Source organism: Sitophilus oryzae, unplaced genomic scaffold, assembly GCF_002938485.1.
Source record: "Sitophilus oryzae breed Bouriz unplaced genomic scaffold, Soryzae_2.0 scaffold_942_pilon_pilon, whole genome shotgun sequence".
NCBI lineage: Eukaryota > Metazoa > Arthropoda > Insecta > Coleoptera > Curculionidae > Sitophilus > Sitophilus oryzae.
The window spans coordinates 280451-295821 of record NW_022147575.1 but is presented as its reverse complement, the minus strand read 5'-3'; the positions used below and the strand labels follow the sequence as shown (position 1 = coordinate 295821).

The 15371-nt window shown below is 32.3% G+C and overlaps 1 protein-coding gene across 1 annotated transcript in view; it reads right to left on the bottom strand.

The window, feature by feature from the left end:
- LOC115890999 overlaps positions 1 to 15371 on the bottom strand; it is a 53043-nt gene that overhangs the window by 33044 nt on the left and 4628 nt on the right. The window contains exons 2-3 of the mRNA XM_030911382.1: positions 11631 to 11795; positions 11396 to 11521 (exon numbers count right to left, since the gene is read on the bottom strand). Coding sequence (XP_030767242.1) covers positions 11396 to 11521; positions 11631 to 11795 — 291 coding nt within the window. The remainder of the gene's footprint in view (positions 1 to 11395; positions 11522 to 11630; positions 11796 to 15371) is intronic.

The window sequence follows — 15371 nt, the reverse complement described above, 5'->3', positions numbered from 1 at the left end:
TTTCCATGCATTCTACAACATATTTATTAATCCGTAGTATCTAACTAGCGTGACGTCATAAATCTCGCTCCGAGACTGTTCTATTAGAGACGGCATTGGTCTGATGAAAGAAGAAATTTAGAAAATTAGAAATGTCAAAAGCTGATGACATTTTACTTTTGACAATTGTGTTGATTTTTGTAAGAAGAGGAAGAACTGTCACTTATTTTATTATTTTCCTTTTCTATTTCACGAAAGTAAAAAGAGTTACCTATCTGATTCGTTCAGGCACTCAATTTAAAGAATATCAGTAACTTTTTTGACAGAGGGATTTTATATTTGCCGTGTTGGTAAAAAATAACGGTCAAAATTCAAAGTTATTCATTTTATAGACTATAGTGATTGTTTTAAATAACTATTTGGATTTTTTTAAATATTCCTCCATAAAACGAATAAAAATCATATTTCAGATTCCAATGAAAACTGGGGTTTTAAATTATTTTGTAACTCATTTTATTCATTTGTATTAGCAAACTTAAAAAACAATTTTTTAAAGTAAACAAAATAAATTGAAAATATTTAGTTTTTTTTATGTCGTATCTTAATTATTATGGAAGCTATCTGAAAACTTAAATCGATTATTAATTGATAATTGGTTATTGATAATAAACCAGTTGTTTATCCAGTGGCTTCGTAAGTACTTAAAAAAATAATAATAAAAATGTCTTATTTTAATACCACACCCTGTATCAATATTTATCAAAATTAGAATTTAAGTATCTTGGGTCAGTGCCTTCTATTAAAAGATCAGCCTACGGGCGGACTTTTGTTTACTTCATCAGCTGTACATACCTAGATATTGGGTTATATTCCGTTTCATATTTTGTCGGTTGATTTTTGGTTTTAACTCTATGATTTTTGGTATTATTTATTATTGTAGTGCAAAAAACTAATTATTTTGGTGTTGAAGTGACTTAAACTACTACCAGATATATGCTCACTCTCGGTTTCGCATAAAAAAATAGAAATTTTAAAAATTACACGTTGTGCAAGTGATTTAACCTAAAAGTGCCCATACATTTTTTACTTATCGTGATTTTTGTGTGTGTTTTTTAAGACTTTAACAATTCATCAATAAAGCTTAAGTGGAGTGTGTTATTGGTGCTATGCCTCATCTTTGTTGTGTTCCTGGTGGAAAGGATAGTTACTAAGGATAGTTATTATACTAGGCAGCCTAAAGTGTCCGGAAGAGCAAGAAAAGTGGGTACGAGTTATAAATCAAGAGAATTTTATTGAAAATATCTTTAATAAATTTAAAAATAATATTCTCCCATGATGGTATTAATGAAAACTGGACAATTATGTTTATTTTATTCATATTATGGAATCTCCACTCCAAGTGTTGCTGGTTCAGCTTCGATAGATTCAAACACGTAAGTAGGTATTATGATCTAGGGAAAAATAAAGAATATGCGTATTAGAGATCATGAAAAAAAGATTATTATTTTGAGTTCAAATTTTAAAAAGATTTTTGTAAAGACAAGACTGATACAGTTTAAAAGAAGAATGTGTTTTGTTTGATAATATATAATGTATGTTAAGCATAACATATATTTGTTCAGTAATTTTTAATGAATAGTATTGATTATTTATAATACCAAATTAATATCAAATATTTAAGTGATGGCTGAATACAATATGAATAAAATAACAATAAAATTGGTATATTTGCATAATACAAAATTAAGTTTTAAGAATAAAGGTGTTACTAAAAATACTAAGAAATTCATATTTCTTTGTTTTAATTGGTCTAATGTTATTTACATTTTACGTAAGAATTATACCGTATCATCGAAAAAAATCGGCGTCTAGTTGGCTTGGAAATAAACATCGATGACATTCCCTAAATAACTGTACACATAAAATAATTAACTAGAATTTTACAATCTTGGAAAATTTGATATTCTTGAACCTTGATTCTAAATATTCCAAATTTTTTGATTTTCTTCGAATTTAGGTTCGGGAAAAACACTGATTGATTTTTCATTTGGTTTTCATTATTTTTATTTGGTTTAAAAAGGTTCGGCTAACATTATAGCCTCCATCAGTGTTGTGTCATATGAAAAAATAGTGTCGAATATAATCCAAAAATTGCATATTAAATATTCACACCACGCACATAATGTTTACTGCGTACTCCATAGTCAATGTAGATAATTTTAGTGTTAAGAATAATAATTTTAAAAAATATGGGGTCATCTTTTGATAAGTTTATATTAGTTTATTAATTGCAGTAAACATTATGAGGTGTGAATTATATTGTATATGTAATTTTTTGGATTATATTCGACACTATTTTTCTCATATGACACAACACTGTGAAGGCTATAGTTAGCCGAAACGTTTTTTTTAAACAAAATAAAAATAATGAAAACCCAAATGAAAACTTAATCAGCGTTTTTCCCGAACCTAAAAATCCCAAGAAAATCAAAAATTTTAGAATAATTTAACATATAAAATGCCAGCGATCTTCATTTCATAGCCATCGCTGACGCCATTTTTTAGATAATATTGTATTATTTGTAAATATAATTTTTCGAACATTGATACTTGCAAAATATACATATAAATTTTGTGAATGCAAATAATAATACATCACTATTAGTAGATATTAAATGTTTTTGTTAAATTAGATCGATTTTCAAACCCCAAAATTTAAAATATATTTACATTTTACCCATTATCTTATGTACCCATACATTATTTGTACATTGTAAAACATTTGCTGCATTTGTATGGTTCATAGTTTATTTGCCAAAGTATTTATTACTATAAATAGGTATATATGTTGTAGTTATTAACTGTATATTATGTATATTTCATTTAAACTATATCATTTTTAAAATACAAACCAAAAATCTGAGGAATAATTATGTTTTCCATGTATTCTACAACATATTTATTAATCCGTTATATCTAACTAGCGTGACGTCATAAATCTCGCCCGTAGGCTGATCTTTTAATAGAAGGCACTGCTTGGGTAAGAGGATTCAATATACTTTATCAAATTTCAAATAAATACTGTCCTAAGGGTAGTTTATTCTTGACTCGAAAAATATCAAACCCCATTAAAACGTACGTCTATGAGGTATCGCATTTCTTACCCTGGGCAAAATGTACCTCTTATAGCCATACAGCCTCCTGCCAAAAATGAAAAATATCGCTCAACAAACAACCAAGATATTGGCTTGTATCCATCTTAAGTGGGACACCCTAATGTAGAGACTTTAATAAAAAAAAATTTAATAAAAATTAAAAAAAAAACATTATAAAATTATAAACCTAGAATAATATACGGTTTTTTATTAGCATGCATTCATTATTATATTCAACAAAGCATTCATAAAAATATACAGGGTTGTTCACCACATACGACACCGAGTATTGTAGCTAAATGATTAGATTTTTACAAATTGTAAGTTTTGGGTTCGTTGAAGGACTATTAGAGCTACAATTTAAAAATATTTTTACGAGTACAGAGTGTCCCAAATAAATAAAAAATATCAAAGTTGTATTTTTTTAAATGGAAACACCCTGTATATTATTACATTTTTAGTTTCTACGATTAAAATAAAGGTAAATTTGATTAAGGTTTATTACACTTAAACCTTATCGTGTTTGAAATATTTTCAATTTTGTGAAATTGCAGTAAAAATTTTAAGGCTTCATTTCTCCAAGGGTATCAAAGTTTTTAATACTAAATATTTACTGAAGTCTATTTATTGATCAGATATTTTGTTGCAATAATAAAAATAATACTAACTCTTACATAGTGTCCAAAAATTTAGTTTAAATTATTTCCAGCTTAAATGGAACGCCCTGTATAATTTAGGAGAATCAGATGCACAATTTAATTGTCTATCAAATTGTATTATACCACATTTTATCTATCCCTTCAAGTTTTCGTAGAAAATGCATTTTCTTATAATTTAGACCTCATTTATCAATATACCCATGGGATATTGACATTTTCGATTGTTTTTAAAGCAACAAATCTACAAAATGTACAGGCTAGTAATATTATCGGTTTTAGCAAAATGATAATATTACTTGCCCATTTGTATGCAAAAAGAGAATTACGAGGAGAGGAGATTTAAATCTTTGTAAAAGAGTATACCATTAATTAAATATACCACCATTATTTTCGCCCAAATACTAATTAATTACATACTTAATTATGTTCGTTAATAAATTATTCTAAATCAATGTGGATTGGAATCAGAAGTCAATATAATAATAAGTTATGAAAATGAATGTATCTGTTGTTATAAATAAGCATTTGTCAAACAATGGAATATCATTTTTAAGGTGTTAGTTTTTACCCCACTGTCTAATATAAACACATACAAAATTCAGTTTTTTAGTATTTGGAGCAATTATTATTAATCAACGCAAACAGTCATTATATTTAAACAGTTTTTTTTTTATTTTTTAATGAAATAAACAAACTATATCGACAATATTAATACCTGTACTCTTTAAAAATATGGTACATATTTAAAAATAATCTTAAATGTCAGTATTCCATGGTTATATTGATAAATGAGTTCTAAATTACAAGGAAATGCATTTTCTACGGAAACTTGAAGAGATAGGTAAAAAATGGTATAATACAATTTGATAGACAATTAAATTGTGCATCTGATTCTCATAAAATATACAAAGTGTTCCATTTAAATTAAAGAAGTTATTGCCGTTTAAAGCTAGTAATTATTTAAAATAAAATTTCAGACACTCTGTATAGGGTAGTATAATTTTTATTATTCCAACACAATAACTGATCAATAAATAAACTTCAGTAAATATTTAGTATTAAAAACTTTGATACTCTTGGAGAAATGAAGCCTTAAAATTTTTACTGCAATTTCACAAAATTGAAAATATTTCAAAAACGATAAGTTTTAAGTGTAATAAACCTTTATCAAATTTACCTTTATTTTAATCGTAGAAACTAAAAATGTAATAATATACAGGGTGGTCCATTTAAAAAAATACAACTTTGATATTTTTTATTTATTTGGGACAATCTGTATCTTGTAAAAATATTTTTAAATTGTAGCTCTAATAGTCCTTCAACGAACCCAAAACTTACAATTTGTAAAAATCTAATCGTTTAGCTACAATACTCTGTGTCGTATGTGGTGAACTGTATAAATTCTTCAAATCCTAATTCAATTTCATAGTTGTTAAAAAGAAGTTTCACTTCAAATATGTGCACATATATAGCGCACATAATTTTTTTTGTGGCAAAACTGGTCATATCAAAATTACCAAAAATGGATAAAACGAGTGTTGATACCTTGTTGATACTCAACCCCCCAATTTATCCTTAATATTTTTCCACCAAGCCTATCAATAAATAAATGGAAATTCCACACAATCCTTTTCTTCATTTTATTTTGTTATCCGTCTTTAAATAATATTGAAAAATCTCAAACAATTTAACTAACATTTTAGAAACGCGCGAACGATTTATCGCCCTTTCTCACCCCAGAAACTGACAAGATCCGGCCCTGTAGCTTCCTTCCTCGGCGCTAGGGCTTCCTTCCTCGACAGCGGCCTCTTCCTCCAAGCGGCGCTGTCACGGTAATACCTCAATATTAACGGTTTCTCGCTCTTCAGCACCGCCACGGAGCCACCCCCCGTACGGGGGTAATTGAAATATTATACGGCGACCCGGGATATTAATCGGCGAAAAGTTGAGATTGCCCCGTGCCAGAATAATGTGGACGTACGCCATCGTGGGGCAGTGGTAAAGACCGTTCAGACATCGTTCACCGTTACGTCATCATTATTTGTCAAATACACACACGGTCAAAATTATTGCATATATCGTTTAAAAATATACGGAAAGGAATTTAAAGAGTCTTTTTTTATACATAGCTCATAGCTTTGATAATCTGTAATAAACATTTTTTTGTTAAAATGGATATGGTAAACAATGTTTATCGTTCAGACCCAATATTATTACAAATTCTTGCATTTCGATTTGTGGTCTCTTGGGTTTCAGAAGAAATTTGATCATTGTTTTGGCCTTAAAATACCTAGAAACATTATTTCACAGTTTAATAGAGTCAGAATAGTAACACTGTCTCAACAGGGCTACCGGCAAATTGCAATAGCTGAAATTATAGGAGTTAACCAAAGCGATGTTTCGTGAATATTAAAAAAATTCAAGGGGATAAACGAGAGGTTACAGACCGGCCTGGAAGAGGTAGAAAGAAAGCTACTACTGCTGTGCAAGACCGTCAAATATCCCTAATTGCACGACGCAATCCCCTGCTTTCTAGTACTGCCACAGTACTGCTATTAAAAATGAGTTAGCTCGCTTTGAAGGAGTAGATGTTTCAAGAAAGACGAAAGCTTAATTTACGGCACAAAATTACGCGACTAAAATGGGCTGAGGAGATGAGAGCAAATGGACCTAACTGGAATTTTGTCATGGCTTGTGATGAAACAAGAATAGGCCTAGTGTCAGACTCGCGACGAAGGATACGTCTGGAAGACGAGCACGCTTGAGCAGCTCAAGCCCGTGTCCCGTTTCAAGGGGGAAGCATTATGGTATGGCCAGGTATAATGCACAGAACTCGAACTTCTCTTGTTTTTATTGATGGCACAATGACAGGTGCCTCATATCTTAGAGACGTTTCTGAGCTTATTGTGCGTCCATTTCGAGGGGCAGTGGGGGATGAATTTGTTTACATGGACGATAATGCTCCTCCCCATGGCACTTTAGCGGTTCGCAAATTTTGTGAGGAAGAGGGTATAAGAAAACTGTGGTGGCCACCGATGCCTCCAGATGTGAATGTGATCGAGCATGCTTGGGACATGCTTAAACGTCATATTGCCAAAAGGAATGATCCGTCCCGTACCTTAAATGAATTGAAAATTGCTGCGCGCGAAACATGGGAAGCCATTCCTCAACATATTTTGGACAACTTAATTGAGAACATGCCACGTCGTCTCACAGCTAGCATTGAGGGTCGAGGAGGCAATACAGACTATTAGTTGTGAGAAATAATTAAAATTGTTTTCAATATTTCCTGTTTAAAATGAAATTTGTTTTTGTTGATTTTCACTCATTATGAAATAAAATTATAATAACAGCCTAGTTGCACTTAGATTTTTAAATTTATATTAGTTAGTCGTGTAGTAAGCCAATATGTCCATAAATATAAAAAAATCATATTAAGTCCAAAATAAAATAAAAATATGGTTTTAGGTCTTTAGGTGTAAAAATATTTATATTCAAAACTTATGAACGAACAATTATGTTTTCAATCTTCTTTTCTCGAGAAAGCAGTGCTGTTGGTTAAAAAAAATATTTGATCTAAATGGCTAAAAATTAATATTATACATGTATTTTTAGGTCAATCAACAACACAAGGGATCAGAATGTCGTTTTTTTTTCTTCCGGAACAAGAGTTTCCGCCATCTCACGGCCTTTAGACTTTTTTAAATATTCCCATGAATCACCTTATGAATTTAATAGTAAGATTAAGCAACAGTATTTTTTTTCGATTTCAGCCAAGCATTGACGAGATTCTTAGAATCATTTTAAATTAAGATTTTGATCAGTTAGAGAAAGAAACAAATTTGTTCGCCATATGTCTCTAATGCCTTCTCGGAAATGTTCACATTAATATGATTCACATTAATCTATAATAGAGTTTTTATAAATTTTCTTGTAGGAAGTAGTAAAAAATAGAATTTAATTTAAACTTCCTGTTTTTGAAGATTATGACTAAAATTTTTCGCGAAATGTCATTAAATATTTATCGTAGGTAGTTCGTTAGTTTGGAACTATATAAATTAACGGTTAAAAAATACGTGTACAAATACAGATGCAAAATCACTCTGGCGGGTCTTCTTTCTGAACGAAACCATATAAAATTGTTTTTCTAAGTCTGACAGGCATTGTTGCATCGTAAACAAATCAATTAGTTAATTAGTATCGAATCCTAGTATACAGGGTGTTTCAACAAACATGTGCCATCTCACATGTAAAAATAAAAATTATTTTTTTATCAACATAAGCCCGATTTTGCTTTGTTTCGTAGCTACTAGGGGGTTAAAGTCTTTATTTTTTTCGATTTATTATAATTTTTTCCAGGTGCTTTTAGCGATTTGAATGAAATTTTGAGGGTAAATGTTGTAAGTGTTACATATTTTAGTACTAAAAACTGTCAACAGATTCACCAGGGACGTGCATATGAGTTATCACTGGAATATTTTTCTAAAAAAAAGCATTAACAACGCAAAAAACAAAAAAAACACACAAAAAGAAAACACACCAAATTTAAGAAAAAAATAATGGTATAATAAGATAATTACAAAAGCCCTATTTTTTTAAAAATTTAACATCCTGTAACTCTAAAACTAGGCATTTTTGTACACATGTTTATAGAAACTTTTTTCATATTTTTTGACGAGGAATCACTTATACTTATTTAATACTTTGTTCAGTTAATGACATTCATTTTTAATGAGCCACTCTCGTTCCATTTGAAAAAAATCAGATATGATTAAAAATACGATTTGGGGATCTTTTAACCTGCCAGGACAAGATATTAAAAACATTAAACGATCAAACCTATTTTACCATGGCTCCTTGATTAAAAATTAGTGTTTTTAACACAACCATGGCACTCTGGATTGACATTTAAAATACAATTTTGTTTTAGGGTGCATCCACACTATCCTAGAAACGACGTATCGGCGTAACGACCTTGAATAGTTTTCCAGTAATTCTATTGGCAGAAAAATTCATCTATCAGAAATTTTATCTGTCAAATTCATCTGTCAACAATTTCAGCCAATAGAATTACTGGAAATCTATTCAAGGTCGTTACGCCGTTACGCCGATACGCCGTTTCTAGGACAATATGGATGCATCACCCTTAAGTGAAAATGTCAAAAGTCGACATTTCATATGTAATTTTATTCAGAGTGTCATTTTCTACCGATTAAAGTAACAAAAATACCGAAGGTGTCATTTAAAAATCAAAAGTTGTAGTTAATTTCGTTGAAACAGAGGAAGTGACCGAAAATAATTGAATACGTCCAATCAATTCTAATTTATATCATATAGTAACATACCAAATCTCTTTTTTTTATCTGAAAAAATAAAAAAGTTATAGGGGTGAGCTACTTTTGAGACGCACCCGGTATACAGTTTGCTAAAAAAAATCATAAAAATAGGGCAAAAAGTAAAAAAAACTTGACGAAAAAATTTCCGTAGCGTTTTGTGGCATCTGAATAATCTGGGTGTAGAAATAAAGTATACGAATAAGTCAAATGAATGCATTAAAGTCAATTAAATCAGCGTTTAAGGTTAAAATAATGACGAGTGGCAATGGTAGAAATTTATCCTGCCTGATGCGATAGCGTCCGGTCATCCCTTAGGAAACATTATGCCGGCGATAACGTTTCCCTGGCCCGTTTATCCAACACTTTCTTCTTTTATTCGGCTAAACGCGGTAATTTCCAATTCCGCTCCGTTTTCCGGCAAAACCGATTTCGCCGATCGGGGGCGGAGGGCGGCTTATCGCCGTCCTTTATCGCCCGGAATTAAGCGAAAGGATGGATATATGCTTTCGTTCGCAAAATTAAGAGTCTGGACGTGTTAGGATAACAGTCAAGTCACGTCCGATCTCGATATTAAGAGTTCTATTTTATTCTCCTTAAATTGTTTCAGTTTTCCAGATATTGAAACCTACTCAAAACTCGACACAAAACAAGCAAATCGTTTTGATACCATTTAAACTTTTAGTTGCGTTATTGAGGGCCCGATTTTAAAAATTCATTGTTGCCTACCCTGGGTATATTCGGTGACGAGTGACGAGCTGACTAACTGGAATTTAAATTTCCCGCTGGGGTTCAGGTGGTAGCTCTGCTGTAAAAAATGTCAAGTTGCCGCATTTGTTTATTTATTTCCTGGCCACTGCCGTTCCCATCTGTGTGCCGTTCTTTAAAAGATCAGAAGGCACTGTCCTGACTCCTGACATTGTCATTTATTTGGAATTTTGACACTTTTGTTTTGTATTACGAGAAATTACGAGTTTTTTGGTTTAAATAAATAGCGTTGTGATACTTTAAGCTCTGCTTTAAGCTTAAAAATGTTTACTAGCAGACCTTGCAGTCGAACATCTTTTTAGAACCTCTTTTAGTGCGAAGTGGTACAAGATACAAAATATTTTTAACGGGAAAGCGATAGTAATGGCCCTTAATAGTGCTGTTAAGAAGGTGAGTTTTGTTGATGTAAATAATAACTGTCTATATATTTAAAATTAATTTATGTGTTTCCTAAAATATTTTGACTAAAAGGGAATAATATGTAAAAGTGGGCAACGCTGTGCCGGTCAAGCTTAATCACGTGACTAAAAGTTTATTTCATAGTTTATTTGGTATGAACTATACAGGGTGTTCCTTAAATAACATGCTATTAGCTTTTTTCGTTTTCCTGTAATTACTGATTCTGAATCGTCCTAGAACTCTGCAGCGCATGCGCAAATGAAATAATGTCTTTATATTTCCTTCTGCGCATACGCATCACAATTCTAGGACGGTTCAGAATCGGTAATAACAGGAAAACGAAAAAAGCTAATATTTAAAGGGGTGATTCTTGGACCTATTCTAAGAGAAAAACTTCATATGAAAATATGTCCTTAACAACTTAATTTCTCAGATAGAGGGTGGTAAAATTTTCTGAACGAAAAGCTTTTTTTTCATAATAACTCTGATTTTATTATAGATAAACCGTCATATTTACCTTAATACACGTCTTCTATATGCATAAAAATACATTTTTTGGTGAGCAAAGAATTTTATTTAAATCAATCAGTGTCGTCCATACGGATTTTATATTGACTACTTTTGGAGAAAAAAGTGGTACACCAGTGACTACTCTTAAAATAAAAATGATTTTCAAAATCTCCAATTATTTTAAACATTTTTTATCTCTTGATTTTTTTTGGCCCGACGCATAGATAGTTTTTGCTTAAAAAATTATAGTCAGTTTATTTCAGGGTCAAATCGCTGAAAATATGACGCGGTGTGGAAATGATTTCTGCATCGGCCGGAAGGAAATTAAGAAATAAAACATTTTTTTTGTATATCAAAATAAGAATTTTGATGCATGGAAGACGTGTATCAAATATATACCATCAGATATGTGTTGAAAGAAAAAATTAGAAAATTTTACCACCCTGTATCTAAAAAGTTAAGATGTTTAGGACATAATATATTCATATGAAGTTTTTTTCTTAGAATAGTATCAAAAATCACCTCCTTAAATATTAGCATGTAATTAAGGAACGCCCTGTGTAATAAGTATATATTATTATCTAACTCTTACCTTTTTCTGGCTCGTCTTTATCTGTGTCAAATTTGTCAAAAACTTTACATTCGACATTTAAAGGGCTACTGCTTCTACCAGACACGCTATGCCGCAGAAACGCGATGTATTTTGCTAATATTGTACCTGTGAATGAATTATAAAGTAAATATATAAATACCAGTTATCTATCGATATAATCTACAGAGAGGAGACTATTTAACATTATTTGCTTTTCATTAATTTATCATCTTACCAGTTCTTTGATCAGATCGTTCCTCAAGTTGGATTCTGGTCAATTCGCACAATTCACTTCCCGTCTGAGGAAACTTCTCATGATCTGGAGGTGGTTTCAAAGAAAAGGTTTTGGAACACCAACGCAGCCAAGACTGGATATGAGTACTGTGCCACTCTAGTGGATCTGAAACAGTAACAACAATAATGTTTATGTCGATCGATTTGAAATAATAAAATCGTTGCTTTGTCATAATATTTAAGTAGGTATTTGGTTTTTTACTAGTGCAGTTATTGAAACTAGAATTTTTTTTAGAATTTAGAATGAGTGGGAGGGGGGTTAATCACTTCGACCTTACAGATCCATTGTGTCCCCCTTTCTTGAATCATAACTCATCATACAGTCCCAGGGCTTTGACAAAAGCCAGTATCTGGGACGGTTTTATAGAGGGTAGTTCTCCATCTCCAATATCAGTCGTACCAAAATTCATGGCACGAATGGTTGTCGTCTCGGCGCACTCAGTGATGAGGTGTACTGGTGTTTCCCCATCTTCCCCACAGAATCTGCATTCGCAGTTTCTTCTTAGTTTCAATCTACTGAGGTGTTCATTGAGGAGACAGTATCCTGTTAAAAACCCCGTGACAATCCGAAGATTGTTCTTACTCAGACCCAGGAAGATCTGTGATTTTTCTTGATCATAAGCCCTCAGAAACTTCTTCGAGTGTCTTAGACCGTTGCAAGATTTCCATTCCAGGTTGCGGATGGAATCTTCCAAGTTCTTGAGTTCCGCCTTGAGTTGGTTACCACTTGAAAAGCAGAACGGTTCTGGTCCAGTTAGTGGAGTGTTCGCTCCTTTCCTAGCTAGATTATTTGGATTTTCATTGCCTTCTATCCCTTGGTGAGCAGGCACCCAGAGTAGGAGGACTTTGTTTTCTTTGCCCAATTTATTCAGCTTCTCTATGCATTCTTTGACCAATTTCGAATTGATTGATACTGAGTTGATCGTTTTTAACGCTGCTTGACTATCAGACAAGATGGCTATTTCTTGTTTCCGATAGTTCCTATCGAAGATAAGTTGTACGCATCTTTCGATAGCGTAGATTTCTGCCTGTAGGATACTAGGGTAAGTGCCCATTGGTTCGGAGTATTTAGCTTTCGGCCCAAACACTCCGATCCCTATTCCCGTATTGGTTTTGGAAGCATCAGTATACCAAGTTATGGTATGGTTTTTTAACTGCTGGGCAAGCGTTTCGCTCTTCCAATCCTTTTTATTGCTCAATACTACATTGAGATGTTTCTCAAAGTTGTACGTTCTTGGCATATCGTCCACTGGGAGTTGCAGGATGGTATTTCCTTTATGAGGGTGTTCCAAGCCCCTGATCTGACAATTCTCCCAGTACTAATTCCGTTAGTGACCATTCTAATCATTGTCGCATTGGCATATCTACCAATGACAATGTGCAGTGGTGTTAGATCTAGAATGACCTCCATTGCTGCTGTTGGACAGGTTCTCATGGCTCCTGTGATGCAAACACATGCTAGTCTCTGGACTTTGCTCTAGTTTTGTGTACCAGGCAACGGCTCCATAAGTAATCATGGGTCTTACTATCATGGTATACATCCAGCGCAAAATGTTAGGGGAGCAGCCCCATCTATTTCCGGCCAGTCTTCTGCATATCATGAGAGCCTTTATGGCTTTGCTGGTAGTGTTCTTAATATGCCTGTTCCACAGGAGTTTACTGTCCAGTATTGAAACTAAAAAACACTGAGGTACGAGGTTTGTGTGATGTAACGCTGTTTCGGGTAGTAAAAAATAAGTGAAAAAAAAAATTCGATCTAGGCGTCTTGTTGTGTTGTGACAATTTCAAATGTTAATAAAATTGCCCAAAATATGTTAACGCGTAAAGGAGAGCGTAATTAGGGCGTTGTTTGGGTGCAATAACATTCAATAACTCAACTTTCCCGGATATTCAACTCTCCCAAAACATCATTTTATAGCTTCATAATTTCTCACACCGATGTAATCAAAAACAAGAATGGATTCAAGCAGTTCGACGAAACAAGTGAGTAATCAAAGTGCTTGTTACATAATCAAAAAATTAAATAGACTATACTATGAGAGGATAAAATATAATTTGCAATATTAATGGTATACTTTTTTTGATCAACTAGTGCTTAAATGTTTTATCAACATCTTCTAAATCTAAAATTATAATTATGTACCTTTAAAAAAATTCGTTATAGCCGAAACAGCCCCAATTACGCCCCACTAGCAAAACCCTTGATTAAAACTATGCTCGCTACAGTAATTGAACTCATCTAAAAAGTTTTTTAGTTGGAATAATAAATTATAATACAAGTTAGACCTTCTGAAGATATCAAAATATTTACTTTTTTATTTTTATTTTTAAAATTTTCACAAATTATACTTCCTCACACTTTTAGAATAATTAAATGACAAATTTTTCGTATACTCGGTATTTAATCCCATGTATTTTGTATATACTAGTTGTTTACGATATTCTCCGATGGTGGCAGCACCGGCAGAGAATGCACAAAACCTATACCTTTTTGAGTATATATCCTGCTGCACAGGGTGTCCCATTTTCGTGTGTTTTATTGAGTTTCTCGTTTATGAGTAGAGATACTTTTTTTATGAAATTATAGAATACTACATAAATATTTGTCCTAGATCTCAGCGAAAAACTAGTTACGCCACTGGATTCTACGTGAAAAACTCTAGGAAACTCAGTTTCACCTATTCGCTAAGTTAAAGGATAACCGAGATACCAAAGGAGTCGAAAAATGCAAATTTTCCAAATTCGCCCTGTATTTCAGAAAATAAGAGGACTAGGACAAAAATCTGGTTGAAGCATTTTTAGTTTCATAAAAAATCAGCAAAGTTATGTGAAAACCGCATCTTTGTATCTCATAAACTCATACACGAGAAACCCCATAAAACACACGAAAATGGGACACCCTGTACAGTACACAATCTCAGCGGACCTGTAGTGATTAAACCCAAAAATATGCATAGCCTAAGGCCATTATAAACCTGAAACGCCGAACGAATGAAATATGAAGTAGACCAACGCGGAGATCTGAGAATTCAGTTCTTTGATGATTATATTCTACGCGGGAAAATTTTACTACTAAACGTAACCAGGGGCGGCGTTAAGAAAAAAATAATCAATTATATCTATCAATATAATATTACTATTACAATATATTTTAAATGGATTTTATTTTTACTGATATTAATTATTTCTAAAAAAGATAAATGTATATATCATATCATATCTAAAAGATAGACTAACCATATAATTAGATGGACACACACGAGAGGTATTTTTCGCAGATTTGTCCTATTACCGATCAATCCGTCATATTTACCTGCAAGTTAGTGCTCTATAACGGTAGAGGCCGCTTTAGTTTTAGAACTTTTGAACGTCTTGTACCGACGACGTGATAAATCGTTTTAAATATCTGCCTGTTAGTGTGCGCTGTGAGGTGAGATCCTTTGTTTTTTATATTGTTACGGATTCCGTGGGTCCAATAATTTAAACTCACGATACAAATACTTAAGGAATTTATTTTCTCACTTTATACACACAATTTATACTGATTAAAACACACAATTAACTATTTAAAAAAATCCTTCGCCAAATTGTCACGATTCACAATTTAAAACAGTGTATTTTCAAATTTCAAACTCCCAACTACCGATCGCGCGCCTTTATTTACTCTACCAACTGTTTCTGG